Source organism: Pelodiscus sinensis, chromosome 7, assembly GCF_052426305.1.
Source record: "Pelodiscus sinensis isolate ZL-2025 chromosome 7, ASM5242630v1, whole genome shotgun sequence".
NCBI lineage: Eukaryota > Metazoa > Chordata > Testudines > Trionychidae > Pelodiscus > Pelodiscus sinensis.
Window position 1 is genome coordinate 13953277 of NC_143058.1, and position 22991 is coordinate 13976267.

The 22991-nt window shown below is 47.1% G+C and overlaps 1 protein-coding gene across 1 annotated transcript in view; it reads left to right on the plus strand.

Moving 5' to 3' along the window:
* The first annotated feature begins 234 nt into the window (after positions 1–234).
* SCTR (secretin receptor) overlaps positions 235–22991 on the plus strand; it is a 28530-nt gene continuing 5773 nt past the window's right edge. Inside the window, exons 1-7 of the mRNA XM_006137630.5 lie at positions 235–553; positions 6703–6813; positions 14199–14302; positions 14674–14771; positions 15839–15971; positions 18460–18613; positions 18712–18772. Of these exons, the coding sequence (XP_006137692.3) occupies positions 292–553; positions 6703–6813; positions 14199–14302; positions 14674–14771; positions 15839–15971; positions 18460–18613; positions 18712–18772 (923 nt within the window). The 5' untranslated portion in view covers positions 235–291. The remainder of the gene's footprint in view (positions 554–6702; positions 6814–14198; positions 14303–14673; positions 14772–15838; positions 15972–18459; positions 18614–18711; positions 18773–22991) is intronic.

A 22991-nucleotide genomic window follows, 5' to 3' on the forward strand; every position in this document is an offset into this window, starting at 1 on the left:
TCCTACTGTACATAATACTTATCTTCTCCTTCAAGATTCTCAGTGCTGATGGACAACTTCAGTTAAAGCTGAACTTACACAATTAGTGAGGTGACATGTTCATGAATTGTACTTACACTTATGCTCTCATGTCTCCACCTGCAGTTTCACTGATTTGCAGCAATATTTCTGAATGAATGAGTGCAATATTGACTCCCGTGGGATTGTATTTGTTTAACCAATAGAATTTGACCCAATTTTGCAAGTGAAAGACTGGTCCAGAAATGCCCTAAGGTGCTTGTATAGTAGGAAATGCAATGTTTCGCTCCCAGTCCCAAACAGAAGATGGGGAGGTATAGAAAACCTTGGTGTAAGGAGATTTTTGTGGGTGGCAAATATTTCAAGAGAAAAAAGCAAAACAACGCAACTGTTTTTCAATATTTGCAGATCAAGGCCATCCCGCCAGTATGTGACTTACTGAGCGTCCTGAAAAAGGAAGAAGAACTTTGTGATGAGGCTCTGGCTCAAGAGGAAAAGAACAGAACATCTGAAAATGACCAGTTTATGAGTTCAGGTAAATGGTGGATCTTTGAGGAAAATTCCATCCTTAGATCACCGTGCATATGAAATCTGATATTGTTCCTCTCTATAAGCTTAAACTCTCATAATGAATCAAGGGAGCGCTGACTCATAGGGAGGGTAGAATGCCAGTCGATATCTGTCTTGTAGTTCTCAGAACAGATTTTTGCCCTTGATAAAATGAGTACAATCAGTGAGGTGGCAAAATTTGCAGATGATGCAAAATTACTCAAAATAGTTAAGTCCCAAGCGATTTCCTCGACCCAACTTGAGTGGCTGTTTAGTTCCCACCACCCTTCATTTAGTATTATGCCCCTTGGTCCAGGGAAGGCAGCTTGAACTCCCAGCAGGTTTGGATGAGCAATGATCCAGTGAAGTACAGTGTTGCAGAGATCTGTTTGACAGCTTGGTGGCACCTTGGATCATAGCCCCAGCCCTGCCAGCCAGGACCTCACTGTGGTTTGTCCTAGTGGTGTCTTTCTGACAAGCTGACAGGTCTTTCAAGAAACCCTTCATTTGGATGGAAACTATACAGAAATACTACTACTCATGGGAGCCCATGCTAGGTTTCCTTTCCCCGAAGACGTTCCCTCTAGTTGAATATTAGGTCACTTGTTTCATATTTGGTTTGTCACATTTGCTGGCGATTGAAGAGAACAGTGGTTAGGAGCAGGCATTGTCCTTTCACAGCACATCCTCTTATTTGCTTTGATCTCTTGGATGATCTAAAAGCACCATAGACATACATTCATGAGTTAAGACTCACAACCCCCTGTAATGTAAGCAAGCGCAATGTGCTTGGCGCAGGAGAGTGACTGGGGATGGAGATGATTTGGGGGCTGAGATCTTTATTCCTTCTGGCATAATTCAGAGCAGTTTAGAGGCTGCTCTAATTTTTGTTAGCTGGCTATTGTCCCAGGGAGACCACATACCAGCAGCTGAGACTCAGCAGGATTCCGCTGCGCTTTATGCTCACTATGACATGCTTCCTACACAGGGGTAGGGATGGGTTGTTGTCTCAGGAGCTTTACAACAGCTGTGAGATACTGCTTTTCGGAGGCACTTCTCAGCTCACCAGTGACAACTAGATTCCAACAGCTTCGTGCCACACGGGAATCTGACTATATATGTCCAAGGGCAAAGGTAGCAGCAAATATGTTTGTTCTGTCCCCCCCGACATCCCTGGAGAAAAGCATCTCCCAATATCACAGACTTGCTGGTATTTAAATTGATATTGTACTTTGTGAAATGAATGCGTTAACATCATAATCTGTTTTACAAATTTTTAACCAGCTCTGTTGATACAGACCTTTTAAACCCAGACAGCACAGCAGAGCTCAACATAAACATCCTTGGGGTTAATGTATGGTTAAAGCGAACTACAGTAGTTAAATTATATAGCTTAGAAATAACAGTTGCCAGATTAGGTAAACACTCAAGCAGAGGCATTTACGAGAGCTGAAAGCCATTGCCAACAAGTAAGCTACTTTTTTCTAAACATGATCCCTGTTACCCAGGAAGAAATCAATTGAAAAATGACAAAAGCATTTCTGGACTTTAGATCTGTGCGCTGGTCTGATGGTGGCTGATCCTGCAAGGTACTATAACTAAACACTGTATAGAAAATGCCAAGCACTTCTCTCGCAAACACATTTCATTTTAAATCTCATTTTCATGCTGCATCATAAAACAAAAACAGATTTTGAATCCTTGAAATGTTTCACAAAATGCAATTCTTGTTTGTCAGCCAGCCCCATTGAACACATTCTACATAGTGTTCAGCAACTTGCAGGATTGAACCCTTAGTCTGCAAATGCAGCATCGCGCCAGAGGCCTTGTTTCTCAGCCTATTAGACAAAATGTGGGGTGGGGTGACAGAGAAGGGTTGCTCAAATGAATGTAACTGAGTGAAGGCAAGCGCAACCTTTCTCCATACACAGATAGCAAAACAGGAAATATCAATCTGAATAACTTCTGCTTAAATGAAGAGAGCAACAAAACAAGAAAGAACAAAAGTAAATTGTCCATAGGGGAGGGAGGGAGAGAGAGAAAGAGAGTGAAAGGGGTGTATGTCTTTGCTAACAGTGCATGCAAACTGTCTGCCAGTCATTGTAGAGTGCAGAGGCCTTAGTGAGTAAAAGGTGCAGAACAGAAAAAAAGTCACAACAGTTACATTACTGAATACATTACAGTGGGATTTCAAATCAGTAATGGGTCAAAGGTGGGGCCTCAAACTGAGATATTAGGTGGGAAAGTAAGCTCACACAGTAGTCTCAAAAGTGTAGCTTGTGCAAGGAATAATGTCTTTAGTCATCACCCTGTCAAATTTGACTAACATTTGGGAGAGAATAATGTTTTCCCCCTAACTTGTGACTAGCTGGTGTAAATCTGTTCCTTTATAATGACAATAATTACTTTTCTAGACTAGCTAAATTAAATTTTGATCTCGTACAGCAGTAAAACAATCGGGACCAACAGCTGAGCCCGGAATACTGTACATTAACATTATTCACTCTAGTAGAATCTCAACTGTATTGAATGAGGTGTTGAAGTTGCAATCAGCAATTACATTTGTACAAATATGGCATCAGTACAGTATCTTCCTGCTTTTTCTGTAATATAATTTTGTATCTGTGTAACATATTAGTCAAGGTTTGTATTTCTGTGCATATAAATGAAATCTGGTATTTAGAGGTACCTTGTCTAGACTTCACTCTAAAATAGAAATAAGATATGCAATTTGTGCTATGCAAATTGCATATCTTATTTCGATTTTATTTTGAAATAGGCTATTTCGAAATTTAGCACATCTACACAGCACCAAATTTCGAAAAAAAGCACTATTTTAATAAAGCCCTTAGGGTATGTCTACACTACAAAGTTAATTCGAACTAACAGATGTTAGTTCGAATTAACTTTGATAGGTGCTACACATGCAAACCTCTAGTTCGAACTTAATTCGAACTAGCGGAGTGCTTAATTCGAACTAGGTAAACCTCATTCCACGAGGACTAACGCCTAGTTCGAATTAACTAGTTCGAATTAAGGGCTGTGTAGCCACTTAATTCGAACTAGTGGGAGGCTAGCCCTCCCCAGCTTTCCCTGGTGGCCACTCTGGGCACCACCAGGGAAACTCGTCTGCCCCCCTCCCGGCCCCGGAACCCTTAAAGGGGCACGAACTGCTTACGGTGCCCGTGCCAGGTGCAAGCAGGCCAGCACCCAGCCAGCAGACCCTGCACCTGGCATGGCTCGAGCCAGCTACTCGCTGCCACCCAGCCCTCCGCCTCTTCCCGGGACCAGGCTGGCGGCTCCCGGGAGCCTGCCTGGGGCTGCAAGAGGCGGGCACCTGCCTGGTCTAGTGCGGATATCATGGACCTCATCCACAACCTCCGCACTAGGCACAAGAAAGTGGCCGTCTAGGGCAGGATAGCTGCCAGCCTGGCCACCCAGGAGCAGGTTTGCATGAAAATCAAGGTGGTCCAGTGAGACCCCCGACCCTGAGCCCTGAGCTTAGAATGGCAGTACTGGGTCAGACGAAAGGTCCATCTAGCCGAGTAGCCTGTCTGCTGACAGCAGCCAACACTAGGTACCCTGGAGGGGATGGACCGAAGACAATGACCAAGCCATTTGTCTTGTGCCATCCATCTCCAGCCTTCCTCAAACAGAGGGCAGGGACACCATTTCTACCCCCTGGCTAATACCACTCCATGGACCAAACCTCCATGACTTTATCTCACTTCTCTTTAAACTCTGTTCTATTTTTGACCACACGTTTTCTTTATTTTGTACATAAGGAAGGGGGGCTAGGGAGGGGTAAGTGGAAGTAGGTGAGGGAGGAATGGGGTACGAGTCCCCGAAGAGGAGGACTGGGGTGGCTCTGGGGAAGCTCTCTTGCAGCCCCTCGAATGACCCCCCCCCCTGGATGGCAGCCTGCGGCAAGTGCAGCCAGGCTGATGGCCGAGTGCTGTCATGTGTCGAGTGTGGGCACTCAGGGTACTCCAAGCCAGGACGGCTTTGCAAGCGGGGAACCCCTGAGAACTGTCTGTCCGGGGTGGGGGTCGGGACCCTTTAAGCACAGCCCTCGGCTAGCCTGAGACAGCAGTTCCACACTCTAAGTCCTATTCTGATGCCCTGCCGGCACTGGTTCCGGCCATCCTTAACCTCGGTTCAGGGTCCACTCAGTGTGGACATGCTAGTTCGAATTAGCAAAACGCTAATTCAAACTAGTTTTTAAGTCTAGCTGCACTAATTCGAATTAGCTTAGTTCGAATTAATGCTGTAGTGTAGACATACCCTAATTCTTCATGGAACAAGGTTTACAGGGATGCCAAAATAGTGCATCCCATATTTAGAAAATTATTTCAAAATAGCGGACATGTTCCTTGGACGTGGGGTAGCTATTTCGGGATACCTCCAGAATCACAAAATAGCCTTGCAGTCTAAAAGTACTCTAAGTAACAGACTAGATGCTTTCCCAATGACAGCTTTAGAAAGGCTGAGGTGACGCCAAAAAATTCAGAACTGGTTACTTTCATCTTTCCAGATCATTAAACAGTTCTTGTGATAGAGGAGTATGGGCCAAAAACATGATCCCAAACACATTGAAATCAATGGAAAGACTCCCTTTGACTTCTCTGTGCTTTCGAATCAGGCCCCAGATCTTCCTCATCCTGATGAAGCTGTCCAAAGGAGTCCCATCGCTATAGGCAGGGGCGGATGAGAGTTTTGCAGGGCCCAGGGCAGCACAATTTTGCGGGGCCCCCTTTGGAGAAAAAGTAGCAAAAAGGCATCAAATGCTCAAATTGAAGGCTATTTTCATAGTACATGTGAATTGGATAAATTTGATAGGAACTTAGTTTAGTGGGATAATTTTTATTTTAATTATATTGTAGTTCATTTTTAAACAAAATTCTGCATTAATAATTAAACATTTTCATTTGTATTTAAGTCTATTCTAGCTGTCTAGCTCTTTTGGCAGCACATTCTTCAATTGTGTCATAAAGTCCATTTCCTTACACAGGTCGTTTTCAATCGATATAATCGAAAGACCTACAAAACGCTCCTGGCTCACAGTCGATTCTCTTTGGCTGCCCATGGCTGGTTTTTGCCAGGGAGCATTGGGTGTTGGGCAGCCAGGAAGCATTGGGACTTGCGGGGGCCAGGTGGAGTGTGGGTGTTGAGACTTGGGGAGGGTACAGGGGGCGTGTGGATGTTGGAGCTTGGGGGGGCAGGCAGCGTTGGGTGTTGGGGGGAGGCAGCATGTGGCTGTTGGGACTTGCAGGGCCAGGAAGCATTAGGTGTTGGGATTGAGGGGGGACAGGCAGTGTGTGGGTGCTGGGTTTAGGAGGCAGGCAACGTGTGGGTGTTGGGACTTGGGAGGCAGGCAGTGTGTGGGCACTTGGGTTGGGGGGAAGGCAGGGTGTGGCTACGTGGAGGATGGCGCACAGATGGGCCATAGGGAGGACCAGCGGGCAGGGGTGTCTGACTCATCAGACAGGCAAAAATGACCATTTCAGCCTCTCGAACAGCTCCTGGCTGGGCGGGGGCAGCTGGCAACTCCCCCTGCTCCCAGGGACCGGGGGGTGGCATGTCCACTGTCTTTGGATCTGGATTGCGCTGCGCCCACAAGTCGGGGGAGGTAGGGACTGGCGAGAGGAGACGGGGTCTCCCTGGCGGGCGGGTCACTCTGCCCCTGGGCATGGCGAGAAAGGGATCTGGGCTCCCCCGGAGGAGAGACTGCGCCACCCCCAGCCTCTCTCTGGGTGGGGCAGGAGGGCGGAGCAGCGGGATACCTGGGCACCATGGCAACAAGCCACTGCCGGGCGCATGCCACGGCTTAGTGGAGCTGCTCGCAGACACGCAGCGAAGGGCAGTGGTGGAGGCGGCTCCAGCAGGTAAGGGCAGCAGCGGCGGATATAGGGCAGGGTGAGCGGGGCTGGCGAGGGGCCTTTTGAAGCGCGGGGCCTAGGGCACCCGCCCCGCTCACCCTGTCCTATATCCGCCATTGGCTATAGGAGGAAAACATCCTTGTCGTCAATGGGAGCAGGATTAAAGATTCTTCACACTTTAAGATGATTTAGTGTTTTTGTTCTCTGAAGATGCCCAGGGAGTATGTTCTACGATGCTTTTGTTCTTATATCTTAGGTAGATGTGCTGGAATGTGGGATAACATGAACTGCTGGCCATCTTCTTCAGTTGGACAGACTGTCAATGCTCATTGTCCAGAATTCTTCCAGATGCTTACTGGGAAAAAAGGTAAAATAAAGTAATTAAAGCCGCCTTTAAGCTGCGTGTGATTTTAAAGGGCCACTTTCTGGTTAGAGTTTGTTTTTAGAAAACCTAAACCGAGAAAAAAAAAGTTTCAATTTTTTTAAAGGCAGGTTACCATAATTCTGTGGTGTTTGCAGCCTGAATATTTTCATCATTGTAGTAGTGCAGGGGAGCTTGAAAATGAAATGGACTAAAAATAAAACTATTCTTTTTTTAATTGTGGCTCAGAGAAAAATGAAGAATAGTTCTTGGGTATTTTTATTTTAAAATGACTTGTCATTTGAAAATATAACTTATTTTGTACCTATTTTTTAAAGTAAAGAGATTGAAATTGGAACAAAATGCTTGAAATTTTCAAAACAACATGTTTCAATTGACTCAAACTGATTGGGGAGGTAGGATTTCAGTTTGGAAAATATTTCAAATTTTCATCTCAATTCAGGATGGGGAAAGTCTTTTGATAGATTGAAAAAATATTGGATTGGAAAACCATTTTCCAGCCAGCCCTACTCATGATGATTTTTGGTTGCAAAACCACAAGTTAAGTGAAACACAGCTACTAATTCAGCCACTAGAGGGAGCTGCTAACACTTGAGAAGGTCTCATATTTAGTCTCTCCAGAAGAAAACAGTAGCATACATATCAAAGTTGGATGGTGATTGAAGTGGAACAGAGGTCGTATAGCCAAAGGATGCTATCTGAAATCATGGGTGCATTCTGCTATCTGAAGGAAAGGAAAACCGTAACTCTAGCAACTCTAAACTTAATTTGCCCTTCATATACACAGAGTCTGAGTTGTAGTGAGTCATTCATAATAAGCAATGATCAAACTGAGTGGGTTCAAAACAGAATCACAAGACAATGTTCACTAGCATTAAAATTTGTTCATGACCCGTTTGGGGTTGAAACCATCAACAGTTTATTTCCAGTGTAGCTGCATTCTGTTGTACTACATATACTGGGACTTGTTTGTGCTTCATACATTGAAACCTTTACAATGCTGACTGTCTTGTCTCATGCAATTTTAGGGGGAAACCAAATATACACAGGAAAAACAACTGCCAAAACTTTGCTCTCCACACCACTTAGCTACAAAGAATACTCGTAGTCACAAATACAAAAGAACCACAATTTAGGGAAACAGATGGATTTGAACCAAAACCCTGATCTAGGCCTGTCAATGGGGTGGTGGGAAGAGGTCTATGGACGGGGGGGGGGGGGGGGGGGGGGAGGGGAGGAGGGGAAGGGAAACAGTTGCCCTGGGACCTGGCAACTCAAAAGGGCTTGGGGCTCTCTGCTGCTGGAGTGCTGTGCCATGTGCTCCGTGTGGCTCTGAGGGTTGGGGAGGGGCGTGCCACACACAGTGTGGCATGGAGGGCTGGCTTCTCTCAGCCCCACCCTTCTGTCCAAGGTACCGGCCCTTCTGGGAGTGCAGAGCTGCCTCTCCCTCCCCCAACTTGCCCAGGAGCCAAGCAGGCTATCTGCTCCCTTGCCTTGATCTAAATATTCCTGAGTCCTGGGATCGACAATTGCATCTGCACCACAAACATCTTGGCTGATCCCCCACCTGTGTAATAAGCTGAAATGAAAGTCAGGACCCAAATGTCCGATCAGTGAAGGTCAGATCTAGATCTGAATGTTGAGTCTCATAGACCCATAGAACTGGAAGGAACCTGGAGAGGTCATCAAGTCCAGTCCCCTCCCCTCATGGCAGGACCAAACAACATCTAGATCATCCCTAACAGGTTTTATAAGCAACTGAGCAAGGTTGCTGATAAGGTTGGCATCCGTGGCCAGGATTTCACCCACAATGAAGTCACTGGGAGTTTGATTCCGTATGGCCAGTGTTTTACCCCATGTCTCTGGATTGGTAGACAGTGGTAGTTCCTGGCTGACAGATGTTCCATGGCTGTTGCTATTACCCAGGCTATGTCTAGACTGCAGGCTTCTTTCGGAAAAAGCCTTTCTGGAAGAGATCTTCCGAAAAAACTTCTTCCGAAAGAGAGCGTCTACATAGCAAAAGCACATCGAAAAAACGGTCTGCTTTTTCGAAAGACAGCATCCACACTGAATGGACACTATCATATGTAAGCAGTGATTACTATGGACGGAATGGCCACCAAGGCACCTGTGCTTTTTCCTCTTTTCTCTTCTTTTGAAAGAACTCCCCTTCCCTGTCCACACACGCCTTTTTCCGGCAGAGCTCTTTTGGAAAAAGGCTTCTTCCTTGTAGAAAGAGGTTTACTAATGTCAGAAAAACCCCTCTGGGTATGTCTACACTACAGCGCTAATTTGAACTAACTTAGTTCGAATTAGTTAATTCGAACTAAGCTAATTCGAATTAGCACATCCAGACTTAAAAACTAGTTCGAATTAGCATTTTTCTAATTCGAACTAGCATGTCCACACTGAGTGGACCCTGAACCGAGGTAAGGATGGCCGGAAGCAGTGCCAGCAGGGCATCAGATTGGACTTAGAGCGTGGAGCTGCTGTCTCAGGCTAGCCGAGGGCTGTGCTTAAAGGGACCCGACCCCCACCCCGGACAGACAGTTCTCAGGGGTTCCCCGCTTGCAAAGCAGTCCTGGCTTGGAGTGCCCTGAGTGCCCACACTTGGCACATCACAGCACTCAGCCATCAGCCTGGCTGCACTTGCCTCAGGCTGCCATCCGGGGGGGAGTCAATCGGGGGGCTGCAGGAGAGCTTCCACCCCGAGGAGCCCACAGAGCCACCCCAGTCCTCCCCATCGGGGGCTCATACCCCATTCCTCCCTCACCTCCTTCCACTTACCCCTCCCTAGCCCCCTTCCTGATGTACAAAATAAAGGACACGTGTGTTCAAAAATAGAAACTCTCTTTATTGAACAAAACTGGGGGAGACTGGGAAAAGGAGGTGGGAGAGGGGAAGAGAGAGAGTGGGAGAGGGGAGGGCAACTAAAATGATCAGAGGTTTGGAACAGGTTCCATATGAAGAGAGGATAAAGAGACTGGGACTTTTCAGCTTAGAGAAGAGGAGACTGAGGGGGGGATATGATAGAGGTCTATAAAAGCATGAGTGGTGTGCAGAGGGTGCATAAAGAACAGTTCTTCATTAGTTCCCATAATAGAAGGACTAGAGGACACCAAAGGAAAGGAATGGGTAGCAGGCTTCAAACTAATAACAGAAAGTTCTTCTTCACAAAGCAAATAGTCAACCTGTGGAACTCCTTGCTGCAGGAGGCTCTGAAGGCTAGAACTAGAACAGAGTTTAAAGAGAAGTGAGATAAAGTCATGGAGGTTGGGTCCATGGAGTGGTATTAGCCAGGGGGTAGAAATGGTGTCCCTGGCTTCTGTTTGTGGAAGGCTGGAGATGGATGGCACGAGACAAATGGCTTGGTCGTTGTCTTCAGTTCATCCCCTCCAGGGTACCCAGTGTTGGCCGCTGTTGGCAGACAGGCTACTCGGCTAGGTGGACCTTTCGTCTGACCCAGGACAGCCATTCTAAGTTCAGGGCTCAGGGTCGGGGGTCTCACTGGACCACCCTGATTTTCATGCAAACCTGCTCCTGGGTGGCCAGGCTGGCAGCTATCCTGCCCTAGACGGCCACTTTCCTGTGCCTAGTGCGGAGGTCGTGGACGAGGTCCACGATGTCCGCACTAGACCAGGTGGGCGCCTGCCTCCTGCGGTCCTGGCCAGGCTCCTGAGAGCCGCCAGCCTGGTCCTGGGAAGAGGCAGAGGGCTGGGTGGCAGCAGGTGGCTGGCTCGAGCCATGCCAGGTGCAGGGTCTGCTGGCTGGGTGCTGGCAGGCTTGCACCTGGCACGGGCACCGTAGCCAGCCTGTGCCTCTTTAAGGGGTCCGGGGCTGGGAGGGGGGCAGAAGAGTTTCCCTGGTGGTGCCCAGAGTGGCCACCAGGGAAAGCTGGGGAGGGCTAGCCTCCCACTAGTTCGAATTAAGTGGCTACACAGCCCTTAATTCGAACTAGTTAATTCGAACTAGGAGTTAGTTCTCGTAGAATGAGGTTTACCTAATTCGAATTAAGCACGCCGCTAGTTCGAATTAAGTTCGAACTAGCGGATTGCATGTGTAGCTCCTATCAAAGTTAATTCGAACTAACGTCTGTTAATTCGAATTAACTTTTTAGTGTAGACATACCCTCTGTTCTTTCGATATTTTTTTTCAAATTCAAAAAAAGTGTTTTGTTTTTTTTAAAATCTCTGCAGTGTAGCCCCAGGCTTTATTTCATTATAAAAATACTTCCTCTTCAGCATGGATTCAGATAGACATAGTAGCAACTAGTCAGAGTTACTTTTCTCCAATGATCTGCTCTGGCTTGTAGTTTGTCTAGGCCCAAACCAGGATTTATTACTTGTCCTGTGAGGTGCCTAAGACAAGTTTAAGCCCATGACATCAATACACTTAACCACATTCAGTGGGTGATTAGTTTCTCTAGAAATCCTAGGTGTAAAAATTCCATGCTTCTGGTTATGTTGCAAATCCCAGCCCCACTGAGATTTACCACATGGACAATCCGTACATATGCTATGCATGCTCACCAGAGGTACGTCTACACAGCACCGTTTTTTCCGAATAACTGACGTTATTTCAAAATAACAAAGTGCACTTGTATACACAAGCAGGAGGACATCTTACTCTGACTCCTGTAACCCTCCTCTGATGAGGATTAAGGGAAGTCGGGGGAAGAGTGCTCTATTCCGAAATAAGTGCTATGTAGACATTCCCAAATTCAAAATAAGCTATTTCAGCTTAAACTACTCAATTAGTGTAGCTCAAATTGCATATCTTATTTCAAGTTTAGCCCTGCTGTGTAAACGTGTCCTCGGGAAAAACTACTGAGCAGCATTTCTGGGTTTCATGCTTCAGAGTGTACGCTGAGTTCTTTCTGGCAGCATGTTGCTCAACAGACTGGTAATATAATCAGTCATGTGCTGGTCTTCCACTCAGGTAAGAAGGATTTGCTCCCATGTTATAATTCCACAGGTCTAAGCTCTCCCTTTCTGCTGGTGCACAAGCACACAAATCAGATGTTATTTCCCTTATGCCTCCCTTTAAATACACACACTGACCACTGTGTTTTTAAAAGAAGAGATCAGCCTTCACTTAAAAATCACAGCAACGATTTCATACAGACCGAACAGAGCCCTCCGCCTGGAGGCACTGTTTGTACTACTTCTGAGTTGGGTGAAAACTTGGTATGGGCTGAGTTAAAACCTTTTCCAAACTGATGTTTGAACACGCCCTTCGCTCAAGATAGTTGTAAAAACACTTTAGGGGCCACACCTAAAACCTGGTTGGCAGATTCCATGGGGTATCATGACTAGGTGTGTGAGAGAACAGATGGAAATGGAGAGCAGACAAAACACAGAGAGAAAGGCACAGGCCAGGCGTGAGAAAGCTAGAATCAGGCAGGAGGAGACTAGCAGCAGCTGATAAATGTGGTGTCACCATGAAAGAGGCTGGGGCTAGAGACGGAGAGAGAAAATGAGCACTTTTGGATCTGTTGAGTACAGAGGCTTGGGGCTGAAAGCTAGGAGGAGATTGCTCCTCTTGGTTCTGGTTTCTCCTGTATTCAGAGAAACAGGACTTTGTGCTCTTCTTGTAGCTAAGCAAGACTGCTTTATGGAAAATACTAGAATCCATCAGTTTTTAGCTCCCTTACTGCTGATAATCAGACAGCTTGTCCTCTTGTCAGACAGATATAAGCAGTCAGATACCTGAGCTAGGAATCTTCCACAAAAATGTTAAACTTCTCTAGGGAATGAAGCTTCGGTGCCATGAGTCACAGATTTGCTTTTTCCTGGAATACGAACCAGCAAGCACCAGATGTACGGAACAGCTTTGCTTATTTATGTTTCAATTAATAAAATACACCCATCATATCTGTCCCGGCACGTGTGAAGCATATCATAAGAACCACCCAAATTACACAGGGCAAATTTCAATATGATTAACTAGCCGCATCATCAATAAATGCATGCATTATGCACAGCAAGTCTCTCCCACTCACCCACCCACCCACCCACAGGAAAATGCCTGCAGAAGTGATGGCTTTGCACTGGGCCCCTAAAGGTTAACAGACTTGGTCCCTGAACTCCAGAGTCAATGTCCATGGCTGAGGAACTGTTAAAATACCACAGCCAAGCAATGCCACTGGCAGAACCAAACTTGGGCCCTCTGGAGCTTAGTGCATGAGCCTGTAGTGCTTGAGCTAAGAGCCAGCTGGCTCTCAGTTAAGGCCAGGGCTCACTCATTCTTTCTCTCTATAAGTGGTTTCGGACAGTGCCACTAGGTGGGACAGTACACCACACCCAGAAAGTGTGTGAGTTACAGACACACATGCAGAGCAGTCTCCCATATAGCCCATAGACAAAACATTATTGGGCTGTAGTGCCCCGGCTACCACCCACTGAGGTAGCATAACGCCCATTAACTTCATTAATGCAGGAGTCTTCCATTGACTTCACTGGGCTTTGGAGGAGGCTCCTAGCCCTGCTAGACACTTAGTTGATTCATTTTGCTTCTGTTCAGCCACAAGCTACATTCAAAAGGTGCTCCCACTCCTAAGGCTATGTCTAGACTGCGGTGCTATTTCGGGATACTGGAGCTATCCCGAAATACCAATTCCGCGACTTTTAAACGAGCCTTTTAAATAGATTTAAAAATAACAGGTTTGCTATTCTGATGTCCCTGTAACCCTCATTCCACGAGGCATAAGGGACGTTTTGGAACAGCAGTTTATTTCAAAATTTGGCGCTATGCAGAAATAAGCTATTTTGAAATTAGATACGAAATTTGCGTAGCTCAAATTGCGAATCTTATTCCGAGCTCAAGGTGCAGCGTAGATACATACTAAGTGAATGTCATCTCTATTGTACTGTCTGCTCTCTGAGAAGGGAACTATTCTGCATGCTGTTAGGAAACAGCTATTTGCTTGTTACTGATTGGCAGGTGGGATACTCATCCTTGTGTAACACCAACAGGTGGAACCAAACCTGGGACTTCTGGAGCTTAGTGCTTAAGCCTCTACAGTTTGAGCTAAAAGCCAATGTGGCGCTCAGCTAAGAGTGTAACACAAACTCATTCTTTTTCTCTGTTGTGATTTGTCCTTTTCATATGTGTTCATTTTTTTAATTGTATCCTTTGGTATATATGGTTGTGACTATTTTCTTCCACTATTTGATCTGAGGAAGTGGGTCTGGCCCACGAAAGCTCATCACCTAATAAACCATCTTGTTAGTCTTTAAAGTGCTACATAGTCCTGCATTTTTCTCTGTAAGTGGTCTCAATGTCACTAGAGGGGACAGCAAACCATGTCCAGTAGGTGTTTGGGTTGCACATGCATTACATCTTGCTTTGTTACTGCTGCTACCATACAGGTTTTGTGTATCGAAACTGCACCAGTGAAGGTTGGTCAGAAACCTTCCCGAGACCCGATGTGGCTTGTGGCTATGATGTGAACGACACTGCCAATGAAGAGAGAGTGAGTCTGATTTATTGTTTGTAAGTGGCAGTTTGTTGCATCATGAAACAATGATCTTGGGGAGCAGGGAGTGATTCCAAACTAGTCACAGTGGGAACGGATAGTGTTTGCAGTTCAAATGTGAGACTGGGAGTCAGGCGGGGTTTCGGTGTGTCCCTCTGTCTGTCTATCCATCTGTCCCAGAAGATCCTTCGGTTTGCGAATCACACTCCTTCCCCAAAAGCAGAATACCCGTGTTTATGAATAAATAGGCATGTGACACAAGACAAAGAATGAAAGTGGTTGCCCTTCTCTTAGCATGTCAAAATGGGCTCATTTCCAGGAACTCTTTAAAATTTAAAGTGAAGATTAAAACGTACATCCCTTTACAGCGTGTCTACTTCCTGAAGCTGAAGACTATGTACACAGTTGGATACAGCACCTCCCTTGGGACTCTGACAATAGCCTTAGGAATCCTGGCCGCATTTAGGTGAGGGGAGGTTCTATGCTCTTTGTTTGCATCTGTTCAGAATGGCTGATTGACTCATACAAGCCCCATATTCCATTGTTCGTTTTCAGATTAATCGAAATGGTGACATTTTCAAAACTGTTATAGAAATCAGAGCTGGAAATGAGCTCGGGTCACTAGTCCATCCCCTATTCAGAGAGGATGCTGTCCTGTGGCATGTTTTTTCTGTGTTTTTACCAGGCTGGTTTCCAAGGCTGGCACGGCCACCACGTGTTTCCCTTATGCGACTGACTCACATTTTAATAGTTCTTGCCAGAAGGGAGTTTTTTCTTTGCTATTCAGGCTAAATTTCCTTTTTCAAATGCATTGGTTGGGCCAAATTCTGGTCAGTTTTTCACCCCAGTAAATCTGGAGTCCTGCATTGGCTGCAGGACAGTATTTCAGTTTTATACCAGCGGGACAGAGTACGTATTTGAGTCCTGGGCATGTATAATTTATGCTTGCTGGAGGCTTGATTTTGTTGGTTATTCAACCAAATAAACTTCTTTTATCAAAAATAATGTATTAGTAAAATGCCACAGGAACCCCAAATGCTTTGCAAACTACAGTCCATCCTAAGTTCACAAGCTCTCCAGGCACTCATTGGCTGCCAGTGGGACGCAGCACATAGTGGGTTTGCAGGTACAAATCCAGAATCCAGACAGCACCACTGATGTGCAACCAGCCGTGGGTAGGAGACTATAGCCTGGGGTACATCACAGTGCAGAATGTGCAGGGAAGGGAAATTTTGGCCAGAGCAGTTACTACAAACCCTCAGCTTTTATAGCAGTGCCCTGTGCATGAAGAGAAGACGGAACATGGTTTTTTCAGATCTTCTCTACAAGAATCCCTTGGGACGGGTAAATGACATGGCATTAACACTGATTATCCTTCAAATGCCATGTAACTCTACATGGCATTTGAAGGATAACGGGCTGAGTTGAATCTGTTACACTTTGAATCTCTAGGCCCTGGGAGTCTAGGTCTTTTTTGAAACCTGATTAGATCTAGAAACATAACTTCATGAGATTTCTCTCTTTTGGGTTCAGAAGACTCCGTTGTACGAGGAACTACATCCACATGCATCTATTTACATCCTTCATTTTCCGAGCCTTGTCAAACTTAATCAAAGACGCCATCTTATTTTCTTCTGAGGACGTTAACTACTGCGGGGCACACAAGGTAAACACAGGGTCGGATTAACTATTCTGGAGCCCAGGGCTATTAGATTTTGTGGGGCCCCTAGGCTCTGGGATGGGGCCAAAATGAGGAGTTCAGTCGGCAGGGCTGCGGGTTGAGGCAGGAGGATAGGTGTGGGAAGGGGTGAGGGCTACAACTGGAGGTGCTAACTCTGGAGGGCTGGTGCATAATAGGAGGGGGCTGCAGGCTGGGACCAAGGGGTTTGGAGTGTGGGAGTAGACTCAGGTCAGAAAATTGGGATGGGGATGCAGAGTCTGGGTAGGAGTTAGAGTGCAGGAGGGGGCTCAGGTTTGGGGTCTAGGAGGTAGCTAGGGTGTGGGGCAGAGGGCTGGGATGTAGGGTTTGGGGGGAGTTCTGGTGCAGAAGGTGGCTGGGGTAGGGGGTTGGAGGGTAGGGCATTTACGTGGGGTTGGGAAGTGGGGTTTTAACTTGTTTGGTGGGGGGAACAGAGGGCTCTGTTTTCCCACACTGCCCCCCGCAGCTCCCATTGGCCATGATTCCCAGTGCTCCTGGTGATGCGACTCCAATGCGGGAGGGGATGAATGGCAGTGCATGGAGCCGCCTCCCTGCCCCCAATGCCAGGAAGGCTGGACAGGAACCCAGGGCTTTATGGGCTACAGCACACTAAAAACTCCTTAGCTGGCCCCTTTTAGCCTACAGCCCTTCGCTGCAGCCACTAAAGCCCCCATCTTCATCCACCCCTGGTTAACTCCAGACTTCCAGCATCCTCAGGTCCCCACCCTTCCATTGGAATTCCAACAAGGCAGTCTGTGAGCCAGTGCCGCTGCTGCGTCCTTGACCTTTCCTTACCGTAGAGCGTTACTGGAGAAGCCAGTGCTGTCTTTTCTTATTAAGGCACCCCTCTCGCTCCCTCCTGTCACTTTCTGTTAACGGTGGTCATACTGAAATTCTTTACAAAGTTTAGCTAGACCTTGAGGGTTCCCCCCACCCTTCTCTCAAGGAAGAATCCAAATGGATAGGGGAAGTGCTCTGAGAATTCGGGGGGATATCCTGGCTCCACGGAAGTCAAAGCGAGTTTTGCCATTGGTTTCAACTAAGCCAGGATTTCACCTTCCAGGCTGAACCTTACACAAGCTCCTCTGTGTGTGGGTGCATCAACACGGCACTGTTTTTCCGGAATAACGGCCGTTATTCTGGAAAAACAATACCAGCATCCACACAGTAATTGCGTTCTTTCAAAAGAAAATCAAAATAACGAAGGGCTTTTTCCAGCACTGGTAAACCTCATTCTATGAGGAATAATGCCTCTTCCGAAAAAGGTTTTTTGGAAGAGGGTGTGTGTAGACGCTCCACTCCTGTTATGTTGAAATAGCTCCTCACCAGGGCCATTCTAAAGTTATTCCTCCCCCATACCTCCTGGGGCTCTAAATCGAGATAGCGTGTCCACATTAGAGGAACCTGTCTCAGACTAATTTTGAGGCTTTGCTGTAGTGTGGATGCTTTATTTTGAAATAAGCTTTTCTGGAAGATATCTTCCAGAAAAGTTTATTCCGAAAGTTGCTTGCAGTGTAGACATACCCTGTGTAACTGGGTGGGAGATGGTGGCCTGGAAGAGGAAAAGGAGTGCCTATTAGACGATGCAAAGCCTGCCCTTAGCTTAGATAAGGAACCCCCTATCTTTGGCTGCCTAAGGAGGCATGAAGCCTTACGCTTCCTCCTCTGGAGCCAGGTCCGGCCTCAGGGCAAGGCAAGGAAGGCGGCTGCCTTGGGTTCCATGCTTTCAGGGCCCTGCACTGCAATTCAGGCCCCCAGCGGCGGTACGGGCCAAGGTGCCTGGCCAGCCCCTGCTGTCAGCGTGCTGCCTTGGGCCCTGCAAATTCTTTGGCTAGGCCTATGTGGAGCGATGCATTACTCCCTCCCCCTTCCAACAGAACAGAGAGCATGGAAAGGATGTCAGAGCTTCCTCTGCTCCCCAGCTCAGCCTTCCCACCACAAACTCTTGGAGCTCTAACCACCTGTCAGCTATGGGGCCGGGGCTTCAGTGAGGAGAAGAGGTTTTGCTCTGTTGCATAGCATGATCCATATAATCCTGGGTCTCTCTACTGGGGCTGCCAAATTAAGGGACCAGGCAGTGCCAGCATTTGGCAATTGTCTTAGGTACTTATATAGCTCCCATCACCATACTGCCTGACGATCTCAATCTTTAATGTAGTTATCCTCAAAACACCTCTGTGAGGTTATCCCTGCTTGACTGATGGGGGGTGGAGAGAGACTGAGTAACTAGCCCAGAATAGGAAAATCTTATGAAAGAGCAGGGAAGGGAGCACATCTTACTCCAGTCCGCTACCCACTGGACCTCCCTTCCTTTCCGGTCAACTCCTGAACCAAGCCCACCAACCTGCGTCAGTGTGGGATGCCAGAAATGACTGTCCATCCAAGTTCTTCCATCTCTGCAGGCAGACAGATGGAGGTACAGCACACGCTAATGATACTATCTTTGTTTCCTTAGATTGGGTGTAAACTCGTCATGATCTTCTTTCAGTACTGCATCCTGGCGAACTACAGTTGGCTTCTTGTGGAGGGACTGTATCTCCATACCCTTCTGGTTGTTTCTTTCTTCTCGGAAAGGAAATACTTCTGGTGGTTCATCGCCCTGGGATGGGGTACTGTTTGTTTATTTTTTCCATCAAAATCATGGTTGGGTGATTATTGATTTATCCATGAGATGTTTATAGAACAGTAATTGGATTTTTCACTGCAGGTGCCCCAGCCATATTTGTTATAGCATGGTCCATCACCAGGCACCTATGTGAAGATAAAGGGTAAGCCATTTTAATTAAATGCAAGTTTTACTCAATAGAGGAACATGCAACATAAATGTATAAGAGGCAGCTGCATAGGTTATGTGCCCATTGAAAGCCTCATCAGCTGTTATTACTGTTCAGGTCTGCCAACAGTAGGGAGCTGGGGGGAGAGGAGACAAAGGGGACAGTTGTCCCTGGGCCTGGTGATTCAAGTAGTAGTGGTGACAGCCAGAGTCCTGGGAACTTTAAATTGCTGCCAGAGTGCTGTGCCATGTGCTCCGAGCTGCCCTCCGCCCTGCCCCTTTCGTCTTCAGTCATGTCCCTTGCAGGAGCATAAATCTGCCCCCCCCCCCGCCTTGCTCAGGGGCCCGCAGAGGCTGTCGGCTCTGCTGTTACAGTTTAACTCTAGTGAACCAAACTTGGCCTTGCTGAGAGTCAGTTAGGGTCTCAAGAAATGTGCCTTCTCATTTTTTACATCCACACGTGGATTAAATTTTGTTATGTGCACCATGGTAAATGTGGATGTGCACCACTATTAGAAATACATGCTGCCGGTTGTGGGTGCCCTGCTAACCAGTTGGGTGGCATTTGTATCTCTCCTGGGTAGCCGCCCAAGTGCGCAGTTTACCGGGAACAAGGGTGTGAAGGCTGTGCAGCTGCTTCAACCCTGATTACTAACTGACACTTAAAGGGTTCACCCAGACTGATAAGGGATTCTACTGCCACTTGCCTCGCAGCCTTGGGAGTCTCTGTGCATCCTTCTCACAGTACTGGGCTCTCTTCCTGACTTCCACCAGCCCCACTACTCTGTGCAAGATAATGCCCACAGCCACCCACAGCCAGTGTCCAGCCCCTCTCTCTGGACACTCAGGGTGTCTACACAGCAGGGCTTAACTCAAAATAAGCTACGTAAATTGAGCTACATCAATTGTGTAGCTTATTTCGAAACTGGAAGCATCTATACAGCACTAATTTCAAAATAGAGCACTCTTCTTCCGACTTCTGAGAACAGCCTCTTTCCTTCCTTTCTGGAACCTCCCTCCAGGAAGTTGAGGGCTGCTATCAACCCCTCCCCCCCCCCCCCCACTCTTCCCTTTGCAGACTAAATAAGCCCAAATCCCTCAGCTTCTCCTTGTAGGTCATGTGCTCCAGCCTCCTAATCATTTTGGTAGCCCTCCACTGGACCCTTTCCAATGCGTCCACATCCTTTCTGTAGTGGGAGGCCCAGAACAGGACGCAATACTCCAGATGTGGCCTTACCAGTGCAGAATAAAGGAGAATAATCACTTCTCTAGAGCTGCTGGAAATGCTCCTCCTAATGCACCCTAATATGCCATTAACCTGCTTGGTTACAAGGGCCCACTGTTGACTCATACCCAGCTTCTCATCCACTGTAACCCCCAGGTCCTTTTCTGCTGAACTGCTACTTAGCCAGTTGGTCCCCAGCCTGTAACAATGCTTGGGATTCTTCCGTCCCAGGTGCAGGACTCTACACTTGTCCATGTTGAACCTCATCAGATTTCTTTTGGCCCAATCCTCCAATTTGTCTAGGTCACTCTGCACCCTATTCCTACCCTCCAACGTATCTACCTCTCCCCCTAGCTTAGTGTCATCTGCAAACTTGCTGAGGGTGCAATTTATCCCCTTGTCCAGGTTATAAATAAAGATGTTGAACAAAACTGGCCCTAGAATTGATCCTTGGGGCACTCTGCTTAAAACTGACCATCAACCAGACAGAGCCTACTAGGGTTGTCAGGTGTCTGTTTTTTTACCAGACAGTCTGGTATTTGCACCGTCTCTCCGGTAGAAAAATTCAGAAAATACCGGACATGTGCAATGTCCAGTATTTTCTGAATTTCCGGCGGGGCACCAGAGGGAAGCCTGGCGAGGCCTGGGGAGCGACTGGGAGGCGGAGCGCGATTGGCTTTGGGAGCCCTGTGGTCGTGTGTAAAAGCCGGGCGGGGGCCAGGACTCCCAGCCACCCTCCTCCCGCCCGGCTTTTGCATGAGACCAGAGGCTCCCAGCACCGATTGCGGCCCGCCTCACAGCTGGGAGCCTCTGGTTGCCAGCAGATGCCAGGCGGGGGGAGTGGCTCCCAGCCCTGCCCCCGCCCGGCTTCTACTGGCAAGTAAAGGGAGCGCTTGCCAGGGGTGCAGCCAGAAGGAGTCCGGCTGCAGCCTGTGGCTGCACCTCCCCCCCTCCCGCCAGGTCTGCTTCCTGCCCCCCTTCCTCTGCCCCCCCTTCTTCTCCTCTGGCCCCATGGTCCCCGATCCGCCCCAGATCTGCTGCCCACCCCCTCTTCCTGCCGGCCAGCCCCGCCAGCTCTGCTTCCCGCCCCCCCTCCTTCCATCTAGCCCTGCGGCCTTCGTCCCCCCCCGTCCCCTGTCAGCTCTGCTTCCCACCCCCCTCCTGGCCGGACCCCACCCCCCGGACAAGAGTGTCTGGTTTTTTAGCAGGGGTCTACCTGGCAACCCTAATCACTACCCGTGGGCCCGACAATCTAGCCAGCTTTCTATCCACCTTACAGTCTGTTTATCCAATCCATATTTCCTTAACTTGCTGGCTAGAATATTGTGGGAGACCCTATCAAAAGTTTTGCTAAAGTCAAGGTATATCACATCCACTGACTTCCCCACGTCCCCAGAGCCAGTTACCTCATCATAGAATCTAATCAGGCTGATCAGACCTGACTTGCCCTTGATGAATCCATGTTGATTATTCCTGATCACTTTCCCCTCTTACAAGTGCTTCAAAATGGATTCTTTAAGGATCCCCTCCATAATTTTTCCAGGGACTGAGGTAAGGCTGACTGGTCTGTAGTTCCCTGGATTGTCCTCCTTTCCTTTTTTAAAGATGGGCACTACATTTGCCTTTTTCCAGTCATCTGGGACCTCTCCTGATCTCCATGAGTTTTCAAAGATAATGGCCAAAGACTCTGAAATGACATTTGCCAACTCCCTCAGTATCCGCGGATGCATTAAATCCGGACCCATGGATTTGCGTATGTCTAGTTTTTCTAAATAGTTCTTAACCCGTTCTTTCTCCACTGAGGACTGCCCATCTCCTTCCCATGCTGTGTTGCCTAGCGCAGTAATCTGGGAGCTGACCTTGTCTATGAAGACAGAGTCAAAAAAAGAAGGTCAATGGATGATGAGCTCTAAGGCGGGTCTCCACTGCAGCCATCACTTGAAATAAGCTACACAACTTGAGCTATGCAAGTTACATCTCTTATTTTGAAATAGCTTATTTTGAAATTGGGCGCTACTTACACAGCACTTATTTTGAAATAAATCGCTATTCCAAAACACTATTACTCCTCCTGAAATGAGGTTTACTGGGATGTCGGAAGAGCAAACCCGCTATATTTTTAAATAAAGACAACACTCAAAAGATGCAGAACAGCTATTTCGGTATCCCAAAATATTGCTGCGTGTAGATGTAGCCTAAGGTTGCTGCTTCCCCTTTGTCACCTAAGTGATTGGATTCCTAAAAGTCTCTTCTTCTGTTTCTCAAAACTTGTTGTCTCTGTTTAAAGGGGTTGCAGTTTCCATCCCATGTTGTAATCAATAAGCAGTATTTCTTCCTCCTCCGCCCCCGGTTATTTAGCTTGATGGCTTTGTTTCCTTTCTATGCAGATGTACTTTTCATTGTCCTTCGAGAAATTACTTGGCTACATTTACATTGGAGACACATGAAAACAGGCAAAATAATATTCCTTTGTCTCAGACAGATTGGGCTCATGCACTGCTTGTGAAACATCTTTTAGGAACATATTTCAGGCACACATTCATAGTGCTTTATACAACCCCCTCTATATACACTATGCAATTATATTAATAACTAGCAGGTTATGGGTTTGCATATGATACGTTGCATGACACTGTTTAGAAAAGATTCTGATAATAGCATGTTGGAACAATGAGGGAGTCTTCCTGATATTGTGGGTTTTACCCATGAAAGCTCATGATCCTATTTGCGGTCTCTAAGGCTACGTCTATACTGCACCTCTCTTGTGCAAAAGCCTATGCAAATGAAGCATGAATTAGCATATTGCCACACTTCATTTTCATAATTAATTAGGGGCTGTTTTTGTGCAAGAGGCTTTTGCGCAAAAAGGAGCTGTATAGATGGTTCCTTTTTGCAATAAACCCCCCTCTTGCGCAAGAGCTGTTCTGCCTGAAAAAATAAGGAAGAATGGCTCTTGTGCAAGAAGGGGTTTTTGTGCAAAAAGGAGCTG